At 42.3% G+C, this 20,205-nt stretch overlaps 1 protein-coding gene across 1 annotated transcript in view; it reads left to right on the forward strand.

Annotated features, from left to right (window-relative positions):
- LOC132824467 (alpha-parvin) overlaps positions 1-19,791 on the forward strand; it is a 125,962-nt gene extending 106,171 nt beyond the window's left edge. The window contains exons 8-13 of the mRNA XM_060839009.1: positions 939-958; positions 1,991-2,052; positions 3,348-3,416; positions 9,878-9,979; positions 10,919-10,991; positions 16,340-19,791. Coding sequence (XP_060694992.1) covers positions 939-958; positions 1,991-2,052; positions 3,348-3,416; positions 9,878-9,979; positions 10,919-10,991; positions 16,340-16,416 — 403 coding nt within the window. The 3' untranslated portion in view covers positions 16,417-19,791. The remainder of the gene's footprint in view (positions 1-938; positions 959-1,990; positions 2,053-3,347; positions 3,417-9,877; positions 9,980-10,918; positions 10,992-16,339) is intronic.
- Positions 19,792-20,205: the final 414 nt, after the last annotated feature.

Raw genomic sequence — 20,205 nt, forward strand, 5'->3', positions numbered from 1 at the left:
ATTTTCATCATGTAAGTCAGTTTGGGAATTAAAAGTTACTTATCTGGAAAAAGAAACAAGCCAGTGGAAACCTCAAACTGTTTCCTGGAAAATGAGGTGTCCACTTAGGGGAATAAGTGGAACTTTTGGTAATTTCAAAACTTCAAAATGCGGGGTAGTTTCTATTGTTTACAGTACAAGTCACCTACTGGATAGTGTTAGTTAAGTTTTCTTTTGGTTTGTTTATTATAGTAAGACCTTTGTCAAGTGATTTTTTTTCCAATCAAGTTGCTGGATATTCAATTTCTTTTTTAAATTATTTTTGATTTCTTTGGGGATTATGAAACTCTGCACAGGTCAAATACTGCCCTTCAAATGTGAAGCTGAGTGCCTGTATCCTTGACTCAGTGGACATGGTGGACCTCATCTCATCTCATTGTGCCACATAAAGGGTGGTGAGCTTCCTTCTTGAACTGTTGCAGTGTGTGAGTTCACACAGTGTGCTGCTAGCAGGGAGAGTTCCAGCACTTCCACTGAACAATAATGAAGGAAGTCAAGTCGATTCTTGAGATTAGATTACTTACAGTGTGGAAACAGGCCCTTCGGCCCAACAAGTCCACACCGACCCGCCAAAGCGCAACCCACCCAGACCCATTCCCCAACATTTTACCCCTTCACCTAACACTACAGGCAATTTAGCATGGCCAATCCACCTAACCTGCACATTTTTGGACTGTGGGAGGAAATCAGAGCACCCGGAGGAAACCCACGCAGACACGGGGAGAAAGTGCAAACTCCACACAGTCAGTTGCCTGAGGCGGGAATTGAACCTGGTCTCTGGCACTAACCACTGTGCCACCGTGCCTCCCAAGTGTAAGGCTTGAATGTATTTGTGCATCTCCACTTAGGAAATGTGCAATAAAAATGATTTCTAATACATGTTTTATGTTTAATTGCAGAGCTTTGTCAGGGAGACATGGTAAGTGTCCCATGAATTTCTAAATAGCCTTTGGGCTGTTGAGTTAGGCATTTTTGCTTTTTTTGGGTACATTTCTACAATTTTTGTCAGGATTATTGTTCTAAGTTGCTTGACTTTGATGCTGAGGATTCGGCAGAATGCAATTCCCACTGATCCTGTGTCCCGAAAGGCAGAATAAAAAGAGCTCAGTAAATCCCAGCTCTCAGATTCACTCCACAAAGTTAAGGCGACATGTGAAAAGTGCTCCAGGTGTTTGGGGTAAAGGGTTTAATTATACGTTCAGTCTAGGACTAGTTACTGAGCATAAACAAAAGCAGTTATGTCATGTTGATTTCAGAACACATGGAAGTGGATCCTGAATCTGTAAGTTTCCAGAAAGATGTCCTTTCTCATCTTCTCTTCTATAGAGTTAGGTTTAATAAAACTTGTTAATGTTCACTCACAAGAGTGTAGACCTGAATTTATTGCAGGGCTGTGTGCTTGTCTTGCTTCTAAATCTGGAGGGAATCTGATATTGGGTTTTAAGAGGTTGAATTAATCTCATTAAGATGGGAAGTAGAGTAGGTGCAGAGAAACTATTTACTCTGGTGGGGGAGTCTAGAATAAGTGTATAGAACGTTTAAAGTTATTCCATGCTGGACTAATGTGAGAAAGCAGTTATTTACAAAGGGCTGTGGAAATCAACTAAAAACTAAGTTCTAAAGAATTGTATTGGACTCAAAACATTACCTCTCTCCCTCCATAGAAGCTGCTGCATTTCCCTAGCACCTTTGTATTTATGTGGAAATCAACCTATCAGTCTTACCGTCCGAGAAAATACCCTTAAAACATATCTCTTTTCACTAGGTTTGATCACCTGACCTAATGTTTGCTCTCACCCGTTTCCGGGCCGGATTCTGCCTGGTCTGTGCTCCTGTGAAATGTCTTCAGTTGTATTGGATATTTCAGATACAAAAGGGAATTTTCAATGTTTTGTGATTTTTACAATCTTGCCTGCTTGCCCCAGGTCTAACTCTATTCAACCTCTTTCAGAACGGGATGCTTTTGACACTCTGTTTGATCACGCGCCAGACAAACTCAACGTTGTTAAAAAGGTTTGATATAATTTTGTCAGTTTCTTGTGTGAACTGTTGTGATTTTCAAGTTGAGACTTGGAGGGCTGAGTACTCACCAAATAAAATACTTCATTCAATAATTTGGTGAATACCTGCAATGGATTCATGGCATTCTATGAATGTGGGAATCAATCTCTTAAGTCTCCAAGAACTCAGTCCAATTTATTTGCAATCTTTCTCACCCACTGGGTTGTCCTATTTACATTTTCGTGCAATTGGAGCTAAATGGTCAATTTTGACAAGGTATTGCACCAAAGCCATCAAGCTTGAGTCTAGTCCCACCTAATACATACATACACACATGCACTCTCAAACACGCCGAAGCAGATGTTTGTGTGCATCTTCATTTGTTCACTCAAACACACATGGAATGTGCAGACATCAGTGCACAAGTACTCACGCACACATGTCCCGAAATACACATACTCATACATAAATACAGATGTTAATGAATTCTCCCTAACCTGAGACAACACCCTCACCACTGTAGCACTGAAGTTAAAAATATTGATTGAGTTTGTCATCCCCAATAAAGGTTTGAGGAAGACTTGTGTCAGTTTGGTGGGTTAGGCCCCTAACAATCAAGAAATTGAGATTTCAAATCCCAGCTTTGCAGCTCAAGTTCTTAAATCAACTTCATCCTAAAATCTGAGTATCATACATTGCAGATGTTAGTAAAAGTGACAATGAAGCTATTGGATTGTGTTGAATAATTAACTAATCTGTTCCCATTAACTGAGTCCCTTTAGAGTAATAAACTTGTGACTCTTAACTGGACTGCATCCACGTGTAATTCCATACCCAGTGAATTGACACAGCAAGGGTCATCTAGACTCGAAACGTTAGCTTACTTTCTCTCCATGAATGCTGCCTGTTTTCCAGTATCTTTTGTTTTCAGCAAGCTTTCAGATGTGTGAAATCTGTTACTCAACAGTGTAAAAGGGAGACTTACTCCTGCATGGGAAACCTTTTGACCTCAGGATGTTATAAGGTGCTTTACAGAAAAAGAAACAGCAATGTGATATTGTGTAGGTTGTCTGTTGTAATTGTTAGATTGGGGATGACCAGGCTACAGATATGCAGCCTCGGAGACACTGCTTAGAAACTTAGTTCGTCTGTCTTTGCCACTTCTATCTATCTTCAGTGGCTGTAGATGTTGTGGATCTTGTCTCTCAGTTTGATGTATTTTACTGAGTTACCTCCAGCGTGACACTGGGATTAAAATTGAGTGAGTGGAGCGACCTGTTTTGAAACTCTTTGTTTTCTATCTACAGACACTGATCACATTTGTGAATAAACATCTGAACAAATTAAACCTGGAAGTTACAGAATTAGAGACACAGGTAAGTGGAATGTTGAACTCACAGGACAGATTGCATTAGAGTAACACATTAAGCAGAAGAGGTATTTGATGGTAACACAAGTTTGGGCCCCCTGCAGTTTTCTTATTGATAGAAGCAATTACTTCGATAAGAGAGGGGAAGATTTAAAAAGAGGGACAACCTTTTCACACAGGGTGGTACGTGTATCGAATGAGCTGCCAGGAGACATGGTGGAGGCTGGTACAATTGTAATATTTAAAAGGCATCGGGATGGGTATATGAATAGGAAGGATTTAGAGGGATCGGGACCAAATGCTGGCAAATGGGATTAGATTAATTTAGGATACCTGGTCGGCATGGATGAGTTGGACCGAAGGGTCTATTTTCATGCTGTATATCTCTATTACAGGAAGAGCTGATAATCTCTGATGAAACATAAGAACTCAGTGAGGTGCTGCTGTGGGATCCACAAATGCAGGACACTGCTAACCTGGATATTGCATCTACTGATGCATGGAGCTACAATATGAATCTCTCTATTTGCTAAGTCTGACCTCCGCATTGTCCCCCAGAACCCTGTTCCAGTCTGTCACCACCAGCCAGCACATGGGTCACGATCCATTTGGATTCCTGATTTAGCTCCGGTCAGTGAGCTTAGGGGACAAAGTCAGTCAGTAAAGATCTGAATGGAATCACATGGTCAAAAGGTTACGGAGACTTGAGCACACACTCCAAGCTGACACTCAGGTTGCCAAGGTGCCATCTTGAGAATGGTACATGAAACTGATTTCCAGTCTGCCCACAAAGGTAGACATAATCACTGAGCCACCATGGGGTGGCATGGTGGCTCAGCGGTTAGCTCTGCCGCCTCACAGCAGCCAGGGTCCCGGGTTTGATTCCTGCCTTGGGTGACTGTCTGGGTGTGGAGTTTGCACATTCTCCTCGTGTCTGCGTGGGTTTCCTCCGGGAGCTCCTGATTCCTTCCACAATCCAAAGATGTCCAGGTCAGGTGAATGGCCATGCTAAATTGCTCATAGTGTTGGGTGCGTTAGTCAGAGGGAAATGGGTCAGGGTGGGTTACACTTCGGAGGGTCAGTGTGACTTGTTGGGCTGAAGGGCCTGTTTTCACACTGTAGGGAATTTAATATAAAAGATTGCATGATCCCACGTTTGAAGAGCAGGGGAATTCTACTGGGTGTACTAACTAATATTTAATGATTGCCTCATTGCTGTTTTGTGGGAGAATGCTCAGCCAGTTGACTGTAGCCATTCACAGTGTTACATACTGATCAGCAGTGACGGTAATAAACAAAAACAGAAATTGCTGGAAAAACTCAGCAAGTCTGAAGAAAGGTGACTGGCGCCCAATGTTAACTTTGTTTTCTCTCCACAGACGCTGCCGGACCTGTTGAGTTTTTCCAGTAATTTTTGTTTCTAATTTCCAGCAACCACAGTTTTTTGATTTAAGCAGTGAGAGTATTTTGTTGAGACAGCCTGAAGTTGCTGCATCAGTGAAAGTTTATTTTTTTACATTTAAGTCATTCCATTAGTTGGATGATTAACAAACATTTTCCACTCATTTCCATTTTAATTTAGTGGATTTTTTTTTGGATGAGCGAACTGACCATGATGTAGGAAGCCAATCAAGAGAGGGGAATAAGAAAGAATGCAGTGATAATAGGGGACAGTATAGTGAGAGGGGAGTGACACTGTTTTTTTGTGAAAAAGCTATACTACCTGCCCAGTGTCAGGGCTCAGGATATTTGCTCAGGGCTGGAGAGGAAACTGAAGTGGGATGGGGAAGATCCAGCCACCTTGTTCCATAGAGGTAACAATGATATTGGCAGGACAAGAAAGGATGTTCTGCAAAGGTCAGTGTGTGGAGTCGGCACCAAATTCAGAAATAGAACCACAAAGCTCAGACTTTGTGCATCATTATCTGAATCGAACGCAAACTGTTAGACGGCAAATCAGACTGCAGAGATAAATGTGGCTTAAAAGCCTGCTGTGGGAGAAGTGAATTCTGGTTTGTGGGGCTCTGGCATCAGAACTGGGGAAAATGGAGTCTATACTGCTGGAACAGTCTTTATCTGAACGATACTGGGGCCAGTATGATCTTGCCAAATGCCTAACCGGGGAAATAGAAAGGATTTCAAACTAAATAGTGCGTGCAAGGGATCAAATTGGGAAAGATGGTGGTAAATGGGAGAAGAGTCAAATAGAAAGGTATTAATATGGGAATAGGATGGAGTAGGGAGGACAAATCTAAGAGTCAACTGACAGATGAGACTAGAATTTACGAAAAGAGTAAATGGATAAAACTGAAAGTGTGTATCTAAATGATGTAGCATTTGAAACAAAACAGGGGAACTGAGGACACAAATAGAAATTAATATGTTTGATCTGGTTGCCATTGCAGAGTCAGGGCTGCAGGATGTCATGGATTTGGCCCTGATTTTGAAGGATAAGGGACAATAAGGAATGAGAGGAAACCGAGAAAAGGTGGGGAGTGACTATGCTAATTAATTGTTATTTGTGCAATCAAGAGGGATGACCTAAGCACAGGATATTCAGATATGGAACCAGTTTGGGGTAAATGATAAAGAAGTCACTCTCCGTCTAGAGTTTGCACGTTCTCCCCATCTCTGCATGAGTTTCCTCCCACAGTCCAAAGCTGTGCAGGTGAGATGGATTAGGTGTGGAAATGCAGGGTTACAGGGGTGTTGGGTGGGATGCTGTTCAGAGAGTAGGTGTGTTCTCAATCGGCTGAATGTACTGCTTCCACTGGTAGGGATCCTATGATTCTATCTTCTTTAGTAAAGCTTCTAATATTTTGCCTTAATTAACTGACTTGTAGTTTCCTGCCCTTGTCTCCTTCCTTTTGTAATAAAGGAGCTACATTCACTACCTTCCAAGCTATTGGGACTTTTCCAGAGTCAAGTCAGTTCTGAAACATTAAAACCATTGCATCAACTATCTCACTTATGACTTATGATCCTTAGATTAAGGCCATCAGGAGCCAGAACCAGTCAGCTCATAGCTCCAACAATTTACTCAGTATAACTTCTCTGGCAATTGTGATTTTCTGGAGTTTATCCCTCCTTCCATTTTCTGATTTGTTGCTGCTTTAGAGTGTTACTTTATCCTCTGGAGTGAAGGCTGATGCAAATGGATGGAATCAAACCCGGGTCCCTGGCACTGTGAGGCAGCAGTGCTAACCACTGAGCCACCGTACCACCCGAAGTTATAACTGTTCTGGAGAAGGGTCACTGGACTTGAGACATTAACTCTGCTTTCTCTGCAAAGATATTGTCAAACCTGCTGAGTTTCTTCAGCAATTTCTGCTTTGTGAGCGATTTCCAGCATCTGCAGTTCTTTATTTTATTTTACTGGCTAAGTTACGATAGGATATATGAAGTTCAAGGTTATCAGACAGAGTCAGTATGCTTTTGTGAAAGGGAAACTGTTTGACCAATCTGTTGGAGTTTTTTGAGGAGACACTAGATGCTGTGGATAAGGGGGAACTGGTGGGTGTATTGTATGTAAATTTCCAAGAGGCATTTGATAAGGTGGCCATCCAAGATTATTGTGGAAATTAAAAATTTTGTGTACTGGGGGGGTAGTGTACTGGAATGGATAGAAGATTGACCAACAGGAAGCAGAGATTCGGTATAAGTGAGGCTTTTTCAGGCTGGCAGAGTATCAGGTGGTGTGCCACAGGTATTAGTAGTGGGACCTCAACTGTTTATGATTTGTATAAATGAGTTAAAGGAAGGGATGGTTGGTTGCCAAATTTGCTGCTGTGGTAAAGATAGGTTAAGTGATTGGGCAAATATTCAGCAAATGAAATACAAGTGGAAAATGTGAAATTGTTCTTTTTATCAGAAAGAATAAAAAGGCATACTATCAAAATGGTGGGAGATTGTAGACCTGTAATGCAGAGGGACATGGTTTACAAAAGGTAATTATGCAGGTCCAGCAACTAATTAGGAAAGCTAATAAAATATTATCGTTCATCGCTTTGGGAATTGTCTACAAAAGTAGGGAGATTATGTTTCAGTTGTACAGGGAACTTGTGAGACGTAATCCGGAGAATTGTGCACAGTATTGGTCACCTTATTTAAGGCAGTTGGAGGTAATTCAGTGGAGGTTTATCAGATTGACTCCTGGAATGAATAGGTTGATTTATGAGGAATGGTTGGACAGGCTAGGCTTGTATTTTCTGGAATTTGAAAAAGTGAGAAATGGCTGAGTAGGCTGGGCCTATTTTCCCTGGAGCGTCGGAAGCTGAGGATTGACATAGTAGAGATTTATAAAATCATAGAATAAACAGACAAGGTCTTTTTTCGAGGGTGGGGAAGTCCAGAACTAGAGGGTATAGGTTCAAGGTGAGAGGGGAAAAGATATAAAAGAGACCTGAGGGGCAGCTTTTTAATGCAGAGGGTGGTGTGTGTATAGAATGAGACACGGTGGCTCAATGGTTAGCACTGCGGCCTCACAGCGCCAGGGTTCAATTCCCGCTATGGGCAACTGTCTGTGTGGAGGTTGCACATTCTCCCCGTGTCTGCGTGGATTTCCTCCGGGTGCTCTGGTCCAAAGATGTGCAGGTCAGGTGATTTGGCCATGCTAAATTGCCCATAGTGTTAGGTGCAGGGGTAAATGTAGGGGAATGGGTCTGGGTAGGTTGCTCTTCGGAGGGTCGGTGTGGACTTGTTGGGCCAAAGGGCCTGTTTCCCCACTGTAGCTAATCTAATCTAATCTAATGAGCTACCAGAGGAAATGGTGGAGGCTGATACAAAAACAGCATTTAAAAAGCATCTGGATGGGTAGATGAATAGGAAGGGTTTAGAAGGATATGGGCCAAGTGCTCACATATGGGACCAGATTAGGTTAGGATGTCTGTTTGGCATGGATGAATTGGGCTGAACGGTCTGTTTCTGTGCTATATATCTCTATGACTGTATGACTTGATTGAAATATATAAAATCCAGAAAGATCTTGACAGTGTAGGTAAGGAGTGGATCGTTCCTTTCATGGAACAATCTGGAACAAGAGTCATTGTTTAAGAATCAGGAGTCACCATTTAAATGAAGAGAACATATTCTCTCAGAATTTTCAGTCCTTGCAACACTCATCCTGAAAATGTAGTGGAAACAGAGCGTTTGAATATTTTTAAGGCAGAGTTTAATAGATTCTTGTTCAGCAAGGGGAGGAAAGATTTACCAAGCATGGTTGAGAATGAGGGTTTGAGGTTAGAAAGAGATGAGTCATGATCTTGTTGAATAACAGAGCAAGTTTGAGAGGCTGGCCCTTTCTTGTTCCTGATTTGTATGACGTCCATTTTTTTCTCAGTAACTATTGCCCATCCTATAATTTCATGACAATCTTGGAATGAGGAGTGTAGTTATCTTTTGGCCAGAGGGGTTAATTTCCTGATGAACGTAATAGAATCAGTTTGTGTTTTATGACGTTTTTTCTTAGCAAATTTAATTTATTAAAGAAACTTACTCTGAATGCACAACCTCTGGTTTGGTCCCAGAGCTGACTACATTTATCACACTGGCAGCTACAACGTGGATGAAACAGTCATCTCCTTTCATTTTACTGCGTCTTTGCATAATGATATTTTCAATAGCCCTGCTTATCATAAACTTAGAGCAGAGAAACATTTGGACAGCTAGTTTATGTACCATTTAATTTCATCTCACCCAGTCAATCTCCCATTCCGGACCTTTCTCTCTCTTCCCCCCCCCCCCCCCCCCCCCCCCCCCAGTTATCCTGTTGTATTTGCGTTATTCAACTCAACCAGTCCTTGATGGAGTGAGTTTCACTTTCTGATTACTCTCTGGTTATAGGAGTGTCTTCTGAATTCATGATTGGCTTTATTAGTGATCACCTTATATTTATGGCCCTCATTTCACAGGTTTTGGCTTCCTTCACTTGTGAAAATGTTTTCTCCATATTACCCTTTCTTAATCTTAAAGATGTCGATCAGGTCACCCGTAAGGTTTCAGTTTTCTGCAGTCTTACTTTGTCCCTCCTTTCGTGATGGTTCAGAGTCCTCAACCTTTTCTCATGCCTTCTCCAGTACTTTTTCTTTTTAATAAAACAGAGGCCAATGTACGTGGTACTTCGGGTATCATGCAAACAATGCTGGTTGTAAGACTTTGGAAGTTTTTCTGAGTCACATGACTCGAGGTGAACCACAGTGGTTGGATATGGCATTTATCGTCTAGAAATTCCATTGTTTTGAAAAAGTTGATTATCATTTCAATTCAACCTTAATGTGGGAGTCCCAGACAGGTCCAACATTTATTGCCCATCCCGAATGTCCCTTTGAGAAACTTCATCTGTGAGGACTGTCTCTTTGATCTTATATTGGTGCAGTCTGTGTGATAATGGTGGGGCCCATCTTTGATGTGTTTTCATTGTTTGATGTTTCCTAACATGTGCACATGTCTTGACTAAACTCTCCCTTGCAGTTTGCAGATGGTGTCTACTTGGTGCTGCTCATGGGACTTGTCGGGAACTATTTTATACCTTTGCACAACTTCTTTCTCACCCCAGACAGCTTTGAACACAAGGTAAGTATTTATTCTGTGGTAAATGTCTTTGACTGTTTGGAAAAGAAACTGAAAGAACCTGACCATCAGCCTGAAAAGAGGCTGAAATTATCTTTTTCTCTTTTGTTGGACCAAGAGGATGTGCAGCAATGTTCCACCCTTGAGCCACTTCCTGTTTATCCTCTGGCTCTGCAAGTGCCCTACTCTGACCAAAACCTAAATGCTTGTTGCCTTATGCTCAATGCCTGATTGAGCTGACCACTTTTAAAGTAAGAAATAGGGACAGGGGTAGACCATTCAGCCCATCATGTCTACTTCACCATTTCATATGATATCAGCTGGTCTTCTCTCCCTGAACTCCACCTGCCTACTGTATCATGAAATCCTTAGGTTTTGGGGCATTAAGAGAATCAATCGACCTCAGCCTTGAAGGGACAGTATTTAGGCTTTGTCAGCAAATGCTCAACTGGGGATTCAACATGGCATGCTGTGATTATATTGGAGAGGGGCATAAAGCATCTACTCTGTTTGCAGAGTGTGACACTGGGGAAAGAAGCAAAACTTGGTTTGGGTTTTTGGACCAGCTAATTGAAATTTATTCCAGCCAGCAGCAATGATTAAAAAGAACTAACGTTTCATAAGTTTATGCCAATTGTATGATTTGGATTAAAATGCAGCATGTGCAAAACGCATTACTTTAATGCAGAACCCTATCCTTCATTTGTTTCAACTGCACCCTAAGACAGTCTGAAGAGTTGAGGTTGTTGATATTCATGGGACTGAAATTAAACCTAGTGGGGAGAGATATGGGCTGGGTGCTGGCAGGTGGGACTAAATATTGTTGGGATAGCTGGTCGGCATGTACGGGTTGGACCAAAGGGTCTGTTTCTGTGCTGTACGTCTCTATGACTGTGATCAAAGCCTGTTGATTTCTTGCCCTTTCCTCACTCGCTCCAACAGGTCCATAACGTGTCCTTCGCATTTGAGCTGATGCAGGATGGAGGTTTGGAGAAACCAAAGCCTCGATCAGAAGGTGTGTACGACATCGTTTCAAACTCATTGTAAACTTATAGCCCTTATGCATGGTATTATCTCTGTGAACCCCTCTCTCTGTTCGACTCAGTTTATAATTATAAAGCTCTAGTTCTCACAAAATTAAACAACTGGCAAAAGAATGACTAGTCAGGAATAAAAGGATAACTAGGGTAGGTATTGGTCCAGTCAAGCACAGTAGTGGGAAGTTGTGTGTGGAGGTGGAGGAGATTGGAGAGACACTAAGTCAATACTTTTCGTCAGTATTCACTCAGGAGCAGGACACTGTTGCTGATGTGAATATTGAGTCACAAGTGATTAGAATGGATGGCCTTGAGATATGTAGGGAAGAGGTCCGGGGAATACTGGAAAGGGTGAAAATAGGTAAGTCCCCTGGGCCTGATGGCATTTATCCTAGGATCCTCTGGGAAGCTAGGGAGGAGATAGCGGAGCCATTGGCCTTGATTTTTATGTCGTCGTTGTCTACAGGAATAGTGCCAGAAGACTGGAGGATAGCGAATGTGGTCCCCTTGTTCAAGAAGGGGAGTAGGGACAGCCCTAGTAACTGTAGGCCAGTGAATCTCACTTCTGTTGTGGGCAAAGTCTTAGAGAGAATTGTAAGGGATAGGATTTATGAACATCTGGATAAGAATAATGTGATCAAGGATCGTCAACATGGTTTTGTGAAGGGCAGGTCGTGCCTCACAAACCTTATTGAGTTCTTTGAGAAGGTGACCAAGGAAGTGGACGAGGGTAAAGCAGTAGATGTGGTGTATATGGATTTTAGCAAGGCGTTCGATAAGGTACCCCATGGTAGGCTACTGCAAAAATTACGGAGGTATGGCATTGAGGGTGCATTAGAGGTTTGGATTAGGAATTGGCTGGCTGGAAGGAGGCAGAGGGTAGTAGTTGATAGTAAAGGTTCATCTTGGAGTGCAGTTACTAGCGGTGTTCTTCAAGGATCTGTTTTGGGACCATTGCTGTTTGTCATTTTTATAAATGACCTGGAGGAGGGGCTTGAAGGCTGGGTGAGCAAGTTTGCGGATGATGCAAAAGTCGGTGGAGTTGTGGACAGCGAAGAAGGATATGGCAGGTTACAGCGGGATATAGATAAGTTGCAGAGCTGGGCAGAAAGGTGGCAAATGGAGTTCAATGTAGCTAAGTGTGAAGTCATTTACTTTGGTAGGAGTAACAAGAAGATGGATTACTGGGCTAATGGTAGGCTACTTGGTAGTGTGGATGAGCAGAGGGATCTTGGTGTCCATGTACACAGATCTCTGAAAGTTGTCACTCAGGTAAATAGTGCTGTGAAGAAGGCATATGGCGTACTGGGCTTTATTGGTAGAGGAATTGAGTTCCGGAGTCCAGAGGTCATGTTGCAGTTGTATAAGACTCTGGTGCGGCCGCATCTGGAGTATTGTGTGCAGTTTTGGTCGCCATACTATAGGAAGGATGTGGAGGCACTGGAACGGGTGCAGAGGAGGTTTACCAGGATGTTGCCTGGCATGGTAGGAAGATCGTATGAGGAAAGGCTGAGGCACTTGGGGCTGTTCTCATTGGAGAAAAGAAGGTTTATGGGAGATTTGATAGGGGTGTACAAGATGATTAGGGATTTAGGTAGGGTTGACAGTGAGAACCTTTTTCCACTAATGGAGTCAGCTGTTACTAGGGGACACAGCTTTAAATTAAGGGGAAGTTGGTATAGGACAGATGTTAGGGGTAGATTCTTTACTCAGCGGGTTGTGAGTTCATGGAATGTCCTGCCAGTATCAGTGGTGGACTCTCCCTCTTTATGGTCATTCAAGCGGGCATTGGATAGGCATATGGAGATTATTGGGCTAGTGTAGGTTAGGTAGGCTTTGGTCGGTGCAACATCGAGGGCCGAAGGGCCTATACTGCGCTGTATTGTTCTATGTTCTATGTTCTAAGAAACAGAGAAGAGGAGAGGGGAAAAAGAAGTAACTCTGTAGCTGTGTGGAGTGCTGTACCTACAAGAAAAGCAGATTTTGTCATGAATTTCATACATACTTGAAGGAAGAGAATTCTCAGAATGATGAGGAAATAGCAAGGAGTTGGGACTAATTGGATGGTTTTTCAAAGAGCAAAAAATACAATGGAATAAGTGGGGCATTTTTATTCTACTATATAAGCTGACTGTTCACTCCTTCTCTCTCCCTCCCTCTCTCTTGCTATGTTGCTCCCTCTCTTTATTGCTATCTCGCTCGCTCCTTCTCACTTGCTGTTTCGCTCCCCCAAGCTCTCCTTTGCTCGCTCATTCCTGCCATCCTTCTCTCTTGCTTCCACCATCACTCACTCTCTCACCCCCTCCCTCCCTCTCGCTCCATCCATTCCCCTCTTTCTCAGTCTCACTCCTTTCATCCAAGCCTCCCTCCATCCTTCCCTCTCTCTCTCGCTGTCTCACTCCCTTCACCCTCCTCTCTGTCTCGCTCCCTCCACTCCCTTCTTTCTCGGTATCTCATTCCCTCCATCCCTCTCTGTCACTGTATTGCTCCCTCCATCCTCCTCTTGGTCACTGTTGTGCTCCCTCCATCTCTCTCTCTCTCTGTCTCACTCCCTCCATCCTCCTCTCTGTGATTGTCACACTCCTCCACCCTCTTCTCTGTCGCTGTCTCACTCCCTCCATCCCTCTCTCTCCCACTGTCTCGCTCCCTCCATCCCCTTCTGTGTCACTGTCTCGTTCCCTCCATCCCCCTCTCTATCACTGCCACGCTCTCTCCATCCTCCTCTCCTTATTTTGCTCCCTCCATCCCCCTCTCTTCACTACCTCACTCCCTCCATACCTCCCTCTCTCTCACTATGTCGCTCCCTCCATCCCTCTCTCTGTCGCTGTCTTGCTCCCTCCATCCCCCTTCTCTATCGCTGTCTCACTCATTCCATCCCCCTCTCTGTTGCTGTCTCACTCCTTCTGTCCCTCTCTCTGTCACTGTCTCACTCCCTCCATCCCCCTTCTCTATCGCTGTCTCACTCCTTCTGTCCCTCTCTCTGTTGCTGTCTTGCTCCCTCCATTCCCCCCCCCCCCCACCCCACTTCTCTGTCACTCTCGCTCACTCTCTCCTCGTGAGTTGAGGAACTCAGTTAAATCAGAATGAAGTGTTGGTTTGTTAATGTGTTAAGAGCTCATATAAATCAGGACCAGATCTAATTGATATGTGCAGTCAGACCTGTCCTTGACAATATGTAGGAAGCAAAGTAAACATTGAACAGAGGGGAATATTCACATGGCCTGCCAACACATGGAAAGAGAGAGAGAGAGAGAGAGAGAGGAGCAGGGTTAATCGGCCGGATTTTCCAAGGTGTGCCAATCTTCTGCAGTTTGCCACTTCTCCCCTTTTTATGACAGGACGGAGCACTGCATTTCTGACACATGTTGTCCGGGGCTCCCTCACAAATGCAGAGCCTCTGGTTCCATTCTAATAGTTCTTCTGTAGTTCAGAACTGTCAAGGGAAGACAAACCATGCTGACGTTTCACAGCAGTCAACTTAAAGGTCCCAACAGCCACTTTGCCGACTGCTGTACCCAAGGCGAATCTGATGTTAGGATGCTAGGAAGGAGGCATGCTGGGGTAGGTTGCCAGATGAGCAGGGGTTAGGGTTCCAGGTTAATAGAGAATAACCAGGGAGGGAATAGGATACCAAATAGGAAATGGGATAGGGTACACTGGTGGTCAAGGTGCTGCATATGTAAAGTGCCATATGAACAGAGGTAAGATACCAGTAGGAAGTAGCAAGATAAGTAATGCAGCATTTAAGTTAGGTCAGTCAGGTGGTGATGTTTGTGTTGAGTTGGCAGTTGGAGAGATAGTAATAACAGCCCTAGCAGCAGGGAAAAGGGTTTTGAATTGAGGTGGATATGGGTTGTAAGGGGCTAAAGGGGGTCATATAGTTGGAGGTGTGTGAGGTAAATGTGGGGTCTGTTAATAGTTACTCAGAAGTCAGATTATATATTTAACTGTCTAACCTTTTCCTTGTTACTATCTTGTTTAATTTCATCAGAACCCTCTGAAGTCTCCAGTTTAAAATGAGACATCTAGAAGATTCCAGGCATACAGGAATTACCAATGGAAAATTCAGTTTCCCAGGCAAATCCTTCCCATTGTGCTGTGACAGGGGTTCTGCAGGGTCCCTATATGCAACTCCCAGCTACACTGGAATAGTGATTATCTGGCCAGTGGAAAATTCACGCCAATGTTTCAGGATGGTGACCCTCTCTCAGCTTCCGGGCAGCTTCCCTGCAATATTGTGATTGTCCTCCTAGTGAGACTTCCCATGCCTGATTGCGGGCTCCATCCTCTGGACTGGGACCTCTCTTTTCCCCTCTTGCTGGGACCTTTCATTAATGAAAAATCCCCAGTTATCTCTCCTCCAGGCTTCCCACTCTGTTCCTGGGTCTCCTACAGATCCTACACCTCCCAGAACATCAGCTGGCAATGCTGGACCTGAAGAACATTAAACCTCCTGATTGGCCTGTAGCTCTTGAAGGTGGGATTCTTCATTTCTAAAGGCCCAAGAACCCTAACAGCAGACAATCTGATGGGCAATTTAATCCTTTTGTGGCTCCAAAGCTTCCACACTGACACATTGGGGTCATGTCTGGAGGGAAACGCTTAGTCCATGAGCAGTACCATCAGTCCTAACATTCTCTTTGCATAATGGTCAAAATAGATGGCCTGGAGCTGCAATGGAGGAAGGTTTAATTGAGGCATTCAAGAGGGCATTGGTGGATTATTTGGATAAAAATGCATGCAGGATATAGGGTAAAAGGCAAGAGATTGGCACGGGTAACAGAACTGGTACAGACGTGATGGGTTGACTGGCCTGTTTCAATACCGTATCCATTCTGTGATAAAGAGAGAGTGTGGATCCTTGTCCCACAGGGATGCCTATTGATCCTGAGCAAATTGCACCATTATGTTATTGCAGAAAATAATTGTAAAATGTTTAAGGAGAGGTTTAACGGTGTTTAGAATTCTGAGAGGAGCTAGAAATGGAAGTGTTTCTCGTGATAGGAGGTCAGCAACCAGAGGATTTTGATTTAAGATAATCGACAGAAGAGGCAGGATGAAGTGACTTCCTTTCACACAGTGAGTTGCTCTGATCTGGAATGCACTGTCTGAAAGAGCGTTGGAAAAAGATTCAGAAATAACCTTCAGAAGGAGATTGGGTAAAACTTGAAGGGGAAAATTATGCAGAAAGAGCAAGGGAGTGGAACTAATTGGATTGCTCTTTCGTAGAGCTAGTACAGGCACAATGGACCACTATGCTGTACAGTTCTGAGGTTTTACCTGGAGCCACAAACTCATGTCAAAAGCAATGCATTGTTTCTTTCAGATATTGTGAACTGTGACCTGAAGTCTACCCTGCGTGTACTTTACAACCTGTTTACCAAGTACAGGAACGTAGACTAACCTGAAGGCAGATGGCTCTCTCCAGGAACCTGAATAAATGCAGCCAAAGCAACACCATTTACAGGAGCCCTGTTCCAGCAGTGGGCTGAACTGCCAATCACTGTCATTTTGTAACAAAGCAGTGGTATTTTCAAGATTCTTTGTTGGTTACAATATTGTTAGTCCTTTATAAATATATATATTGAAAAGCACTTGAACTATAAAAACTGAAATCAAATTGGACTCAGCGAACACCAGTACTTTGAAGGTTAAGCTTTTGCATTCTGATGTTAAGTAAAATTCGATTAATGTGGAATCTAGCATTGAGATTTTCAAAATACCCGTCACACAAACCAAAGAGCTGTTGCTGCACAGAAGTGTTTCCCAGATCCAGTTTCATGGCCAATATTTCAAAACTACCATTATTCAGTGAAATCAAGGTTACATTTTCTGTTTTAATGTTATTATTGATCCTAAATGTATGAATTGGTTGGGACTGAATTCTTGGTTATTGGGCAACATAAGAAATAGCAGGAGTAGGCAATCCAGCCCTTTGAGTCTTCTCTGCAATTTAATACAATCACGGCTAATCTCATCATGGTCTCGACTCGGGAAGAAAGTACCCATTTCAAAATCCACTTAATCTTCAAGAACTAATCAGATTGTTTCCCTATGTGATGTTACTAAAATTTTAAACATTTAAGAATCAATAGTGAACACATGGATAGTTTGAGCATTCATTGATGTTAAACTTCATTTAGTTTTGCCAGCATTGTCCTTATGGAACTGGCTCTTGTCATAATTCAAGTCCCACCAATACAAAAAGTGAAAACTGAATTCAATAAATTTGATGTATGGTTACAAGAAAGAAAAGTGACCATTTAACATCTGTTGTTTTGACGTTTTTTTAAAAATCAGTTCATGTCCTCCGAAAGAGGAACCTGACATCCTTACTCAGTGAGGCCAATACGTGATTATGATCTCACATTCCAGATGGACCCTCTGAAGTGGCCTAGCAGCCCAATTTCAACTAAATTTCTGGAAATTGGAAATAAAAACTGAAAATACTGTAAAACCTAAGCTGATCTGGCAGCATCCATGGAAAGCCAAGTAGAGTTAACATTCCAAGTCCACTAAGACAACTCTTCAGAACTCCTTCCACCTGGAGTACACTGCAATTTGATCTCTTTGTACAAGGAAGCACATATTTAACCCTGCAGGGAAATGCATCAAAAAATAACTAGACTGTTTCCTGGATGAGGGGATTATCCTATGAAAAGAGATAGTGTCCAGGGCAAAATTTCCTGAAGTTTAGAAGCAATCTAATTCATTTTTTTTAAATCTCCAGAACTTGATAAGATAGAGTGAAGCTGTTTCTCTGGTTTGGAATTATAGAACATGGGTATCTCACATTCAGAATAAGGATTTGTCTATTTAATAAGAGATTAAACATTTCTTCATTCAAAGGATTTGAATCTTTGAAATTTCAAACCTAGAAAGCTATGGATGTTGAAAAGAGTATATTCAAGGTAGAGATTTTTGGACACAAAAGTAATTGAAGAATATAGAGTGTGTTCAGGTCGAAACATATGCATGATCTAAAATATTGGATAAGGTGAAACATATTTTCAGAAATTTGAATTATTCTTTCTTTAGCAGTCATCAAAATAGGAACTTTAAAAACAAGGGGTGGGAGTAAGCAAATTAGCCCTTCAAGCCTACTCCACCATTTAATATAATCATGGCTGATCTTATCCTGGTCACAACCCCACTTTCCTGCTGTTCCCATAGCCTTTTATCCCTCTTTTCATCAGAAACATATCTATTTCTTGAATCTGTTGATTGATTCTGCCTCAAATGCACTCTGGGCAGTGAGTTCCACAGATTCATAACCCTCAGAGTAATAGTTTCTCTTCATCTCAGTTTTGAACCTACCTCCTTTCACTGTATATCTTTGACCTCTTGTTTGAGACTGAACAGATGTTTCCTCTTGTGGGACAACGTTCACCTAATTGATCCTTTTTGGCATTTAGTATAGTTCAATCAGATCCCCTCTCATTCTTCTGAATTCCAGTGAGTGCAAGCCCAAGCTATTCAATCACTACTTGTATGATAGACCTTTCATCCCCAGAATCAATCTGGTGAATCACCTCTGAATTGCTTTGAATGCCAACACATCCATCCTCAAGTAAGGAAAACAAAACTGGACACACAAATCCAGGTGTTGTCTCCCCAATGCCTTATATGATTGTAAAAATGCTTCTTTCCTTTTATAATCCAGTCCTTTTGCAATAAATACCAATAATCCACTTGCCTTTATCCTGAACCTGCACACCCACCTTCTGCGATTCACGCAGAAAGGACACCCAGATCTCTCTGCACTGGTGCACTTTGAATCTGCTTTTCATTTAAATGATGATTTGCCCTTTTGTTTTTCCAGTCAGGATGGACAATCCTGCACTTATCCACATTAAACTCTGCCAAATTCTGGCCCATTCTCCTCGCCTGTCAATATCCACCTGTAAACTCTCTATCTCCTCATCACAGCCTGTTATCCCACATATTTTAGTCACATTCACGGATTTTGCTAGGTTACACACTGTTCAAGTTTGCAGATCATTAATATCTGAAAATATGAAATCCAAAACATCAGAATCTCATGTGATCCATATTCGTCTGGCTCCATTTAGTACAAAACGTTAATGTATTGTAATTTACAAAAGAACTAGAGGGGATATGGGCCAAAAATACTTTTTCTATAGGTTTGTGAGGTGGCAGTAGAAAAAAAATTCAGTAATAGTACTCAAAACAGAATGGGATTTATCTCTGGATGGAATTTCTACCATTTAGCCCAATTGATCTCTGCTGATGTTGATGCTCCAAAATATCCCTACTTCATCTACTCCTTTCGTTCCTCTCTCCCTCTATGCTTACCTAGTTTATCCTTCGATAAATAGCATGGATGCATTTTTGAGCTTTCATACGGTATGAATTTCAGGGACAAGCTGAATGGACTCCTTCCCTGCCTTAAGATTTACTGGACTTGAAATTCCAAAGACGTAAGATTTTTATCGTGCTAGATTAAAACGGTTTGTATGTAGATTTTTCACAAAGTGTCTCTTCCTCTGCCCAAAAGAAAATTCAGCAAAGTCCAGATAAAAACATAGCAATTTGCTCAGTTTATTTTTTAACAGACACACACCCTTTCCTTCATTGATTCCCTTATGGTCTCAAAGCAGTTAGACCTAGCCGGCAGCATCAAGCTAGGCGGTGTGCTTTTTTGTGTCTCACTGTTCTACATTTAGTAGAAATCCTGGGCTTTGCAATGATGTGAAGTGTAAGATTTTTGTGTAATTGGCCATATAAGATAGAAAAAATAAAATCCACAAAGTAACATGTGTGAGTGAGCTTGGCTGATGGTCAAATACAATAGGGTTAATGAGTGCGAGTTTGGAGGATGTGTAGAGACTGGAGCTGTAACTTTACTGGACAAATGATGGATATTTTAAGAGGACTCAATCTGTTTTTTATTTGTAAGGCAAAGTGCTGCTCCTTTTTGTTGTATATTTATGAGGAGATAATCCAGGGCACAGGTGATTGAATTGAATCCTGCTTCAGATATTACAACCACACAGTATATTAAATGGCAGCTGCTCTATGTTGTATAGGAAACACAATTAAGACATAACCTTAATAATTCCAGTAAGTAAATTGTACATGTCCGGAAAAGCGGTGTTAGACTCAGGAATCTTCTAAACTGCTCCATTCCATTTTATTGATGCAATCCCTTCTCACTGAAGTTGTATGTGC

Source organism: Hemiscyllium ocellatum, chromosome 18, assembly GCF_020745735.1.
Source record: "Hemiscyllium ocellatum isolate sHemOce1 chromosome 18, sHemOce1.pat.X.cur, whole genome shotgun sequence".
Classification (NCBI taxonomy): Eukaryota; Metazoa; Chordata; class Chondrichthyes; order Orectolobiformes; family Hemiscylliidae; genus Hemiscyllium; species Hemiscyllium ocellatum.